General features: G+C 36.4%; 1 protein-coding gene across 1 annotated transcript; it reads right to left on the reverse strand.

Annotated features, from left to right (window-relative positions):
* Window positions 1–146: 146 nt before the first annotated feature.
* Window positions 147–12,475, reverse strand: LOC139743762 (protein FAM50A-like). The gene is made up of 13 exons (XM_071654214.1): window positions 12,365–12,475; window positions 10,516–10,603; window positions 9,929–10,016; window positions 8,648–8,778; window positions 7,720–7,796; window positions 6,902–6,968; window positions 6,105–6,166; window positions 5,765–5,841; window positions 4,736–4,790; window positions 3,829–3,877; window positions 3,525–3,595; window positions 1,965–2,075; window positions 147–619 (listed from the first exon to the last, which is right to left on the reverse strand). Exons 1-13 carry the CDS (start codon window positions 12,473–12,475, stop codon window positions 611–613), a joined length of 996 nt encoding a protein of 331 aa, XP_071510315.1. The 3' UTR covers window positions 147–610.
* Window positions 12,476–12,693: the final 218 nt, after the last annotated feature.

Genomic DNA, 12,693 nt, shown 5'->3' on the forward strand with positions numbered 1-12,693 from the left:
GAGTAGGCCTAATTCTCAAGAACATAATGTGCAACTATTATGCGGAGAGATTTTTGGAAGGAAAATAAAGAATTAAATGTATTTAAACCCCTACTTCTTTTCCTTTTTTTAAAAATGTATCAATTCAGAAATAAATTTCCCTTTATTGTCTCAATAATAACGATCCATAATTGTGTAACAACAATGCAAAGGATGTTCTTAAGTTTGATTGACGGGTATATGACGTCGTGCTTATGTTTTTCTTTGTTTTTTACGCGTACGGTTATAACGAGGTACCGGTTATAACGAGGTAATATCGCTGGTTCTGGTCCCACAGACCTCGTTATAATGGGTTTCACTGTATCAGGGCGACTGGAACAATGACAATATAGAGAAAGAGTGACCACTGGGACCAACAACCTACAATGTACAAATTTGTTATTGCAATATTTTGTCGTATCAGAGTTCTGTCCCATGAAACTCAACTGAAGTATCAAATGTGAAACAAGAATTGTCTGATGTGTCTCCTCCCATCCACACTTGAGGTTTAAAAAGTGATGCTGACCGAAGGGATGCAATATGGAGAATTGAGTGCACGCTGGATTCGTCAAGTTTCTTCTTCTCAGGCACATTATTTGATCTGCAATAAAAAGTATAAAAAACAAAAAAATATAAAAGAAATGTGACAACAAAAAACATTCAAGTTCTGCACTTTTGGCTGCTTTTGCTTCTGGTTTGTGCAATGAAAATTTTAATAGATCTCTTGTAAGTCGCTACATTGCTATTAACGCCACTACACAATGCGAGCATTTACAGTCACATTGCAATAACATATCATGGGATATAGTGCGTTCCTGTTATAACAAACATGTTTATGATGAAATTCTTGTTACAACAAAGTAAGAATTCAAGTCCCATATTACCATCTGTATATCTTTATGTATTTTGCTGTCCGGCTATAATGAAATTTGAAAGAGGAAAAGAAAACTGCTGGTCCTGAGGACTTCGTTACAACAGTTCTGCACTTTTATCATGGGATATAGTGCGTTCCTGTTATAACAAACATGTTTATGATGAAATTCTTGTTACAACAAAGTAAGAATTCAAGTCCCATATTACCATCTGTATATCTTTATGTATTTTGCTGTCCGGCTATAATGAAATTTGAAAGAGGAAAAGAAAACTGCTGGTCCTGAGGACTTCGTTACAACAGTTCTGCACTTTAATTATGGGATATAGTGCGTTCCTGTTATAACAACCATGTTTATGATGAAATTCTTGTTACAACAAAGTAAGAATTCAAGTCCCATATTACCATCTGTATATCTTTATGTATTTTGCTGTCCGGCTATAATGAAATTTGAAAGAGGAAAAGAAAACTGCTGGTCCTGAGGACTTCGTTACAACAGGAGTCGCCTGTACCATGACATGAAGGAAATGGATTATATGCAAGGCACTGATTTTTTTTGATCAATTTCTAATCCCATCATTTCAACATCTCTGTTCACATCTCTCACTTTTATCACCAAATACACTAAACTACACATTACATAAGTACAGTCCAATTTCCTGAAATTGGCCTCATCTACACCGTGTATGGACATACCATGTACACATGGAACCCCAATATAACAACATCACCCTGACTATTGATTTTACAGTGTAAACGTGCTCCAGCTAAATAAAGTAATGGAGGATCAAGACCACCGAAAGGATCAAGACCGCCGAATTCAATTTGTTAAAAGTGGTACCTCATTGTAATAGGGTTTCCTCTTATCACTTAAATGCAGTGACGCTGCTGTCAAGAAAGTCTACATGAATACCTGTGATGTCACAGCTTTCTGTAAATAATATCTAAAAGTGATTTTTTTAAAAAAGACCTGCACAGAACTGGTCAATCATTTTTCATAAAAATTTACCGTACAGCTACATAAAAACAGCTACATCAAAAAAAAAAAACATAACCGTAAAAAATAAAAACTTACCGTATACTTGTCCCACTTCTTCTCTGGATCATAAGGCTCCCATCTACTAGCAGGAAAGATGTGCTTGTTGCGCTCGTACCAGCTCCGCAACACAACTTTACCTGCATGGGACTGAAATAGAAAGCAGATTATGAACACACTGTATACAGTATTCCATAAGATCAAATGCCTGTGGGTACTTCCCTATTGTAGATAGTTACATTTCATAAATTTGTAAGGATCCATATAGGATTATGTTGTTTAAAATGAGAGGTAACTAGATATATCGCTACGGCGACTGATATGCCTCCGCTATAATGCATGGTTCTCCTAATAGGTCTATAGTACAATGTCTTGACAATGTGTGATGACAGTTTCACACAATTGGCAAAATATGGAAATGACAGGTTTGCCACAAATGTGCTGAATGTTCACCTTCCTAGAACTAGGTTCAATTGGATGAATGATTAAAATGTCAGAGTGTATGTATTTGGGGAACTGATGATTTTTACTTGACTTTTGACCCTTTTATAAGTTTATGCATTGAGTAATTTTCAAGGTATTGAGAAAAAGTATAATTTCAGTATCAAATGGGAAAATAGCATTATCTAAACCTGGCCTTTGACCTTTGACCTCACAGTTCCAAAGAGAATCACTGTTAGGTTGAACATGCATAAATATGTAAGTTTCATGATGTTACCTTGAGTTACTTTTGAGATATGGAGGAAAAAGTGCAATTCAGCACTTTCACTTGACCTTTGACCTTTTGGCAAGAAACTTCCCACAGAATATATATTGGGTAATACATGTATACATCAAGTAAAAAAAAAAAAAAAAACCCTTCAGGCATTGCATAAATGTAAGGAAAGTAGTGATATTTTGAGGAGTTGACTTTGACCTTTGACCCCCTGACCTTTGAACCATGACCCCCAACTTCCCTAGATAATCACTGCCCATTGGAACAAGCATATATACTAAGTTCCATGAAGATACCTTGAACCATTTGCGAGATATGAAGAAAAACATGAATTTTCAACCTTTTTTTTCATAAAATAACCTGTGACCTTTGACCTTTGACCCCGTGACCCTAAAATCCAAACAAAGTATTATCCCCCTAGGATATACCCTCATACCCAGTTTGATGTAAAACCACCACACGGTTCTTGAGATATCGACAAAAACAAAACGGGACGGACGGACGGACGACCCGAAAACATAATGCCTCCAGCCACTTCGTTGGCGGAGGCATGAAAAGCCTTCTCAGACCAATATTCTTGTTCACAGTAATTTACTAGGGATCTCAAACAGTTAAATTTGTAAAATATATTCTGATATCTGTGACTGACTATAGAGAATACAGGAAGTGGTATTTATCATCAATATTTATTTAAGAATTTGGTAAGGTTCATGAATGCATGAAATATCCTCAATCATACATGTTAAATTTCAAGATGGACTCATAATTATTTCACTCAACATCAACCTTTACATCTCTCCCTTTATTTCTCTCTCTCAACCTCTGCTAATAACGTAACATTCAGACTATATGTAACCTAATCTCATCACATGGGTTTAGATTACCTCATCTTTCTCCACAGTAGCATCATTGATCATCCGAATGTCGTCATGCACATCAAAGCTGAATAATGGACCTGAATTAAAGAAAGAGGAAGAAAAAAAAAAGACACAGTAGAGTCGACTCATCCATCTTTCCTATCAACACCAAAATAAAAGATCAGACAAAGCCACCAGAACTAAGTGAATGTTCTGTAAACTAGATCTATCAAAAAAAAAAAGTTTTGTAAACTCATATCAATCATCTTGAACTACTGTATGATACAGCCAAAATTCTTTAATTGGTGTATATTACACATTTTTTACTTACCACTTTTTCCTCTTGCCTTTGTGACAATGAAGTCATAGAAACTATAGTGCTGCATCAAAAGATACAAAAGATAAAATGAAATTGGCATGCATATGAAAAATGTTAACCAGATGTAGTAGAATCATTACAGCATCACATCATCATCATTTGAAAGATGATTGGTGCACATTCAAAGAAATTACAACCACAGTTATTGTCACACTTCATGTTTACTTAGTATTTACTCACACATTTTTCAATCTGCAGCCCATACTCATGCATACTGAACTACAAAAACTTGTACCCAACACCAACATAACTTCTGTCTTGCTTGATATTTAGATGACACAGGCAGTGCCACACCATCTGAATATCTTGTCGGTATCACTGGCATGTTTAATGCAGAGTAATCTTTGACTGGCATTTTGCACAAATCTGAAACACTAACATGAAATCGATGACACAGTTATCTACTGTAAAAGTGGAAATGTTTGCGGTGTTGAAATTTTTGCGCATTTTGCGCAACTAGACACTAGCGCCAAATTAAAAGCATGCAAATATTTTTGCTTGCCACATGTTCCAGCAGTTGTCATCTTGAATTCACGGAATTATGAACATCCGAAACTCTTCTTACTGGGCATACATTGTAGCTTGAAAAATATCCACTTTTACAGTAAGCAAAATTGATTGTTACATGTCAAAACCCAGCTTAAATCAATCCTCCAGAAAAGTCAACAGCTTCCTTTACCAAGGAATGCAAAGAAAAATAAAGAATATGCATATCTTCAACAGAAGTCTCTCCAAAGTGCTCTCCATTCATCTCTCCCTGAGTGTTTTCCAAGGTTATAGATTTGATCAGAGATGACTAATTATTTATAAAATTGACCGACCAATTATGTGAAATTGTTGTTTATAATCAGTCTCTTACATGAGGTATGATGAGATCTTCTTTGATGTACATCATCTGTTCAACACTCACAGCTCTGCATACAAGACATTGACATGGATGAATAATCAGAACGAAAAAAATGTATAGAGTAATAGAGGGACATCTGCATAGTGTAAAAATATGCCATTTCAAAGTAGTAAGCAATTAGTTTAATATCTGCTTTGATTTAAAATGATATTATATCATCCACAGAATGGGGGAATACTAAATTCACAACAATGGTAGTACTTTATGAGTCATTGTTTCTCTCTGGTGCACAAAGACAAGAGTTCTAATAAGAACATTCTGAATGGGAAGTACACCAATGGTGACCATGATCATGATGGCTTTAATTATTCATCGCTTTCTTCTTTCCTGCAATCACACGATGAACACAATGAATTATCAGCAATCGTTGGAGTCTCTCACCCGACATAAAAACACCTTTTCATGTCATCTAAGAGCAAAATTACTCAGTTTAATAATACAAAGTATAACCAGGGCTAGAAATTGGTGGTAGCCGGAGACCCAGGGCCACTAAAAATTGATGTCTGGCCACCAAATTTCCAATAAGCTTATCTTTTGGTGGCCTGATCTGGCAACTAACTTTCATAATGGATTCTTTTGTTCCTTTTTATTTCAGGCCACCAGAATTTCAGATTTACAGATTTTAATAGTACAAATGGGCCACCAGGGAAAAGAGTTAGTGTCAAGCCCTGGTAAAGCTGACCCAGAACAAGCAGACAGCTTTACAGTGCATAAAAGACTCAGATGGAACATGCATTGAATAACACATATGGTACCCTGTACATCATCTGAAGTATTTTGAGCGTAAAATGGGGTGACTTTTAGCCAACTTCTTCAAAAATAACGGTTAAAGGACATACAAAAGTGATTCGCTTTAAAGAAACAAATTGAATGTTTGTTCTCTGTGAGGCACTAAGCTCCATCATACAAATCCCTACTTTACATTTATGAAAAAAGAAATCGGTGGTATTAAAGACGAAGTAGAACCCTATGTTGACTCACTTGAGTTCATGAAAATCTTTCTTGAGACCCTCAAGGCACCTTTGAAGGAAGCGCTGGATTGTATCGCCCTTCTTCATCTACAACAACAAACAAAAAAAAAACAAAAAAATATATATATATAAAATCACATCATTCTCATCTGATTCTCCTTACAAATGTGGTACATGGGAGGCTGGCAATTCACACATCATGAATACTTTGTTGTTAATTTGTAGGTTCTAACCACTGAAAGTGTTTCCAGCTGATATGTCCTACAATAAACTTCTTTGAAGAAATGTGTACTGCACTTATTCTGTTTTGAAGGGTAGGAGATGCCTTTGTTGTTGTTTTTTAAACTCACCTTCACATTTTTCCTGTGCCCAGATCCATCCCAGTAGCTGTATGTGATGTCGATCTCTTCGTCTATGGAAGGGAAAACAGCAGTTTAGACTCGGTGCAAATGACACTAGGTCACTATGATACAGTTGATCATCTGTCACATCTACCTTCAAAAAGCTTGATGTCTTCAAGCTTTTAAGATGCCATTTTAAAATTCATAAGTTACAGAACCTCGAACTGCACCAACAATGGAACAAACTGCAAAACTTCAACTGAATTTTATGCAAGGTTATAGATGATTGCATCTAAGAATGGTCAAATAAAACACACACACACTGATTATTAGAATAGAAAAGCACTTTGAGAGTGCAAACCTCTGACAAGCATACAAATATATTATATACTGAAAATAGCTCCACACGTATTTCCCAATGATATAGAATCCTTAGAAAAAAAAAAATTCCTGAATCCAGACGGTGATCTGGCTCACTATCAAAATTCAATCGTCTGTTCCTTGTGCCATATCAACTTTTCCTGTAAATTTCATCCAATCCTGTTTGCAATTTGTCGAGTTATTTTGCAAACAGAAAAACAAGCCAAAGCCAGGAAAGATATAACCTCCTCGATGAAGGTGACAAAACTCCTGGTTCTACACTACTTTTATCATGCAGTAGGTTTATTCAGCTAAAGTAAGCAGCCTAGAATAGAAAATGCTCCTGTGTGAAGATGCCTTACAATTATCACAAAATTGTAATCATCATTAATATCATCAACTTACAATTTTCAAAAACAATTAATAAACTTGAAGAATGGGCTTACTCTTGATTTTCTCTTGCTTTTCTCTCCATTCTTGCCTCAGAGCTTCTCTCATCTTACTCTCTTCTTCCTGTGAAGAACAGAGCTAGAGTGATCAAAATCTTGTAGAAGCTTGAATGTAATCTGAATATCAACCAGTCAATCATTCATTATTGACCAGTCCAAAAGGACAAAATACAAAACTGCACACCATGAGATTACAACACAAATCAATTCTCGCACTCATTCTGAAAACAGTAAGATTCAAGTAGACAATGTATTTTAATAGACAATCAGCATTTATCTGTTCCCACTCTTCACTGGTCTTGAAGAAAGACGGCTTGTCAACATGAAACTGAAAAGTCATGTAAAAACTAAGACTATTTTGTAACATGTCTTTGGGAAAATTAGATCATGCAAAGATAAGTGTGCGTGCCAATACATCTGGTTCATATTCATGTTCTTTTGAGTTTTACAGAGAGTAGTTCTCATTGCAAAACATCATGATCCCTGTCACACACAAACAGACCTTTGTCACTTTGAGTAACTTGTGCATTTAGCACAAATGATTCTCAGTAATATAGTACATGGTTACATTTGTATAAATTACCACTTTTTCCATTTGAAAAAAAAAAAAATATCTGAAGATTTAAAGTGGATATCATACTAAAATTCTCATTACAATGAAGTAATAATTCAGGTCCCAATATGATCATCCATATATTGTGTTATATTTTACTGTTTGGGTTATAACATATTTTCGATACAACAAAAACTGCCAGTTCCACGGAGTTCGTTATAATTGGAATGCAATGCATGTGAAAAAAAAAATCTTTTTTTACCTCTCTATCTCTGTCAGGCAGGAAACTTGTGTCTACATCTGGATTCTTGCCGATCCTCTTCTTCTTCTTTGGCACATCTGAAAAAAAAAAAAAAAATGAAAGAACAATAGTGTGGTTTATCATTGGCAGCTTGTTTTAAGGAAGAGGGATAAGAGCTATGGCATCTACATCTTTTACAGTTAAGTTTTTACTTAGAATATGGGCATGAATCTCAGAAGGTCATGTAATCTATTAATCGACAGGGGGAGACTCACAAAAATGAGCTGCACTGTGTTAAAATAAACAAGGAACATAGAAGAGTGGAAATACATTTAGCAAATGTATTTAACGACCAAAGAACAACTTTGACAAAGACATGAAGTCAGTTCTGCATTCTCTTGTCTACTCACATACACTGTAGCTCAAACCTGAGTAGATCTTTGCCAAGTGACCAGAGCACATGATTTAGAGGTGAACACTTCTCTTTCATATACAGGGATTTGTTTTTCTTTTCTTTCAGATCCTTCCAAGGAAACAGGAGTACCTGATTATAAACTCCTACTCCATTGTAAAATGCAAAGATTGTTATACCACAAAGTGAAGACAACACATGGCATTGTCTGCTATTACTCATGCTTTAGTCTTGGAATATGACGGGCTCATTAAGAATAAAATAAAGCCATAGTGAAGTATGATTAGGTGGCAATTCATCAGTTCAACAGGTGGTATTTTGTAAGACAATTTGAATCAAAATGTCTTATATCACAATACATTTTTGTCAAGGATTCCTACCTGCAAAAATAAGACTTGTTGTTTTATATTTGTATAAAGAAAACAATAACCAGCTGTGGTAGGGATGAATCAACAACTTTCAATCTGTGTCTTGATCAGTGATCATTGACAGACCTGGAGAAGGAACAACATAAAATCTAATACTTCAACTGCTAACCTTCATCATCATCAAGTCCATTCTCCTCCTTCTCTTCATTTTCGTCTTCCTCCTCCTCATCTTCGTCCATATTGAATGACAGCGTGCCAGCATGCTTGTGCTTCTTCCTTCTCTTACCAGACTTGTCTGACCTATAAAGAACATAGACCAGGGGCCCATTTCATAAAACTTGTCATCAGTGACAAGTTGTCATAGATGTGACAAGCTACTGAAATCCTTGCATCTGATTGGCTGAGAGCAAATTTGTCATAGAAATGTGGCAGTTGCCACTTATGACAAGTTTTATGAAATGGGCCCCTGGAAGTGGTGAATCTGGCTGGCATTCTTCTACACAGTTAATAACAGCGAGCTTTAAATCTGCAACACATATGACAAGACAATGCAGCCTTCCGGGTTGGACAATGGGAACACCTGTCTCCACATTTGCAGAACACCATTTCTTGCCTACTTAGCATCATCTTAGTGTTTGCATCGCTATCTTAAGCTCGCTACTATTACAAGGAAGAGGCACAGGTGGAATGGTGTGTAGAACCAAGTCTTTCATAGCTAAAACAAACAACAAACAAACAAACTACAGCAACTATCTTAGTTGTTTACCTGTCAACAACTAATGACAAAAATTTAGTAATTAAGTTGTATCACAACTCACTTGCTGTACATACATGCATATAAATTACTTCTAAATGTAATTTATTCTCTTTATGTACATTAAAACACATTAGTGTCTCTAGGATCAATATATACATAATGTACATATATATCCACAAAATAATGAAGAACTTTTGGATTGGCAAAATGAATAGGCAAGTAGAATACCCAGGTAATAGGAAAGGGAAATTAAAGAAAGCAAAGTGAGAGACAAATAAGCATCATTTCAAAGACGAAAATCAACCATCACTGGGATGCAATATAATTTTTTATTTCATCAGAACTAAACTTTGTTTGTTCCATTCTCATTAAGAGGTTCTACATTGGTCAAGAGTTTTTCAACAAAAACTTGTAGTCACTTTAGCCACAGACTATGTTGATTCAACTTAAGATTTTGTTTTAAGTGGAAGGCTGTTTGCATTAAAATGTGAGAAATATATACATTGTATGTAACATAAAGTTATTTTACTTTATCAGTAAGCATATACAGAATACGCATACATTTAAACATAACCATAAATCTGGTGATTATCTGTTTCATTTGAATACCCTTCAGAGTTACAGTCATTATTAGCAGTACGACAATGAGAATTATGGATATACAGTTCTGCCCTAGTGCAGCGCATGACTTACGATGACTTGATCGACTGGGCAAGCTCTTTCTCACGCTCTTTCAGCAAGTTATCTCGCTTTGACCTCATCTGGTCAAGGGTAACAAGACCTAGTGAAGCACAAAACAAATGTAATGTATAAAACATATAACCCCTAATTTCTATGGAGACTATAGGACACAGATTACACTGTATGCATCGGTCTTGCTAAAACAGGCAGCTCTACCTCTAATATAGCGGTATGTAAACCTGTGTCCACTTACTGCATGTCATTATACATAATGATACTGGTACTTTTAATATGACTATTTTTTTTTAATGAATTTCAATGCATGAATTAGGATGAATAATTACCTTCCTTTTATGAAGAGCAGGATGGTCAGGTGATATCCTAATTGAATAATAGAATCTTCATGTACCAGGTACCAGGATTTGTACTGTTCCATTATGTCTTTGACATCATTTTTCTCAGTAGCTACTGCCTACTGGGCACTGGGTCTTGAGTCTATTCAGATCCTGGAAGGATTTACAGTCAACAGGTTCATATCTACTTTCAACTTTGCTACAACACAAGATAGTTTCTTAGCATTTCTAAGATGAGCTCTTTACCAATGGTGCTGCTCTTGAGTTGCTGCTCCACTGCATCATAATGAGCTGAAAATTTCGCACTGATTGTAGCGACCCTGCTGACATTGTCCTGTGTGAGAAGAGAAAGGGACAAGAAACCAAATGCTTCTTTACTCTATTGGAATAACAGATGTACCGGGTGTGAGCATTGCCAGATTGCATACGGTAACACTAACAGTGAAATTAGTTTTTCAAACAGGCAAAAAACAACAAAACTTTTGTGAGAAAACCGGCGATTTGGTAAAGTATGTACCCAGTAGCTTTATAAAAGGAGGAAAAAAAGAAAAGTTATTTGAGTTTGTTTACAATGTTTCAAGACACCATATGTCATGCAAAAAATGTGCGCAATAGAGCAGATTTTACACTTACTTGCAAGATTCGATATCTGTCTCAGATATTAACTTTGTCAGTCATACAAGAGTTTCACTGTCGATTGACTCGATAGTCTAGTCTTACTCTCTAATGAATATCAATTATCGTATAGTCGCCACTTGCGTGTATTTCTTATGCACTCCCGGGTTGGCAAATTAACGCTAGACACAGAATTAGTTCGCCGCCCATAGTGTGCCACGTATTGATATCAGCGCGTGTTATACACACACTTCAATGTAGGACTAAGATTTACTGCGACCAGCCCCATACGCATAGCGTTATGGGGCTGCGGACTGTAGCATTCAGGATCGTGACTAGGTAGTATCGCGCCCAAATATCAACTTTAAATCAAAAAATTTATTCAATTTGAAGACTTACCAGTGAAGCTGAAGTATTGACAACAGGGTTCGTGCAACGATTGGTTCTGTCAATAGTCCCTTTCTGTTCGAATTGATGACTTAATGTGACTCGGTCGAGAGAAACCTGGGAAAGCTACACTGAATTGACGGCCAGCGCATGCGCATACAGACATCTTATCCAGTCAATGGATTAGAAATTTGTGCGCATGCGCTGGCCGTCAATTCAGTGTGGCTCTCCCAGGTTTCTCTCGACTGAGTCACATTAAGTCATCAATTCGAACAGAAAGGGACTATTGACAGAACCAAACGTTGCACGAAGCCTATTGTCAATACTTCAACTTTACTGGTAAGTCTTCAAATTGAATAAATTTTTCGATTTAAAGTTGATATTTGGGCGCGATACTACGTAGTCACGATCCTGAATGCTACAGTCCGTAGCCCAATTACGCTATGCGTATGGGGCTGCTGGTCGCAGTTAGACTAAGATGTATTGTATGGTACACATCATCGCGTTTGAAAAACTTTCATGTTAATCTGCCACCTGAAATCCATTCGAAATCAAAATCATTCTCGCATTGAAAATGGTTTTATGACCTGTTACACAAGGTAAAATACATTTGGATTAGAAGTCTACAATTATTTGTGTTTTTATGGAGGAAAAAGGTGAAACGTCATATCAAATTTACCACATCATGGCGACATTTTTTGGGGTCCTGCAATCACACTGTCACAGAAATCGAATAAGATTAAAAACTTGCTAACCAGCAAATTATCTCCATTTAGATACTCTACTTGGGACTCGAATGGCGCCCCTTATTTGTCAGCTATTCAAAACACAAAACATTAGCAACACACAACACGCAACACTCAGCATGAAAACTGTGTCTGTGTAAAACATAAACACTGTCTGAATTATACTCTGATGTCACCGAACAAAAACAGTTCAGACACATGCACAGCTCACAGCATCACAGCTTACACAGTCAGTTGTATGTAAATGCAATGGCCATGATGGCCATCCATCGAGCCTCTTTTATTATTGGCTGCAACTGAATGAACAATAAAACTTTACATTTGATATTCTAGATTTCCGTTCGTACCTGTTCAATCTTCTGCTTCAGCCGTTCTAATTCCTCTCTCTGTTTTTCTCGTTTCATCAAAAGCTGGCGAACTCTGCCAGCTTCGCTTGCAGCTCCCTTGTATTCAGCCATCTTGCAAGTGTGTACGGTAAGCAAAAGACGTCCTTTACGTCAGTAGAGGTCCCAATGATTGCGTTGTTTTGTGTTTTATCACTCTGTCAAATGTAACACGAAAAGTTCCTTTACGTCTTTTTGTACCGAATTACATAGAAATTATATGTTTAATACAAACACAGGAGTGAGAAAAATCTTCATAACTATCGATTTACGCTCCATACTCCAGACTCTAA

This window comes from Diadema antillarum, unplaced genomic scaffold (genome assembly GCF_040938485.1).
Source record: "Diadema antillarum isolate AM-2024a unplaced genomic scaffold, OU_Dant_1.0 seq00001105_RagTag, whole genome shotgun sequence".
NCBI classification, from domain to species: domain Eukaryota; kingdom Metazoa; phylum Echinodermata; class Echinoidea; order Diadematoida; family Diadematidae; genus Diadema; species Diadema antillarum.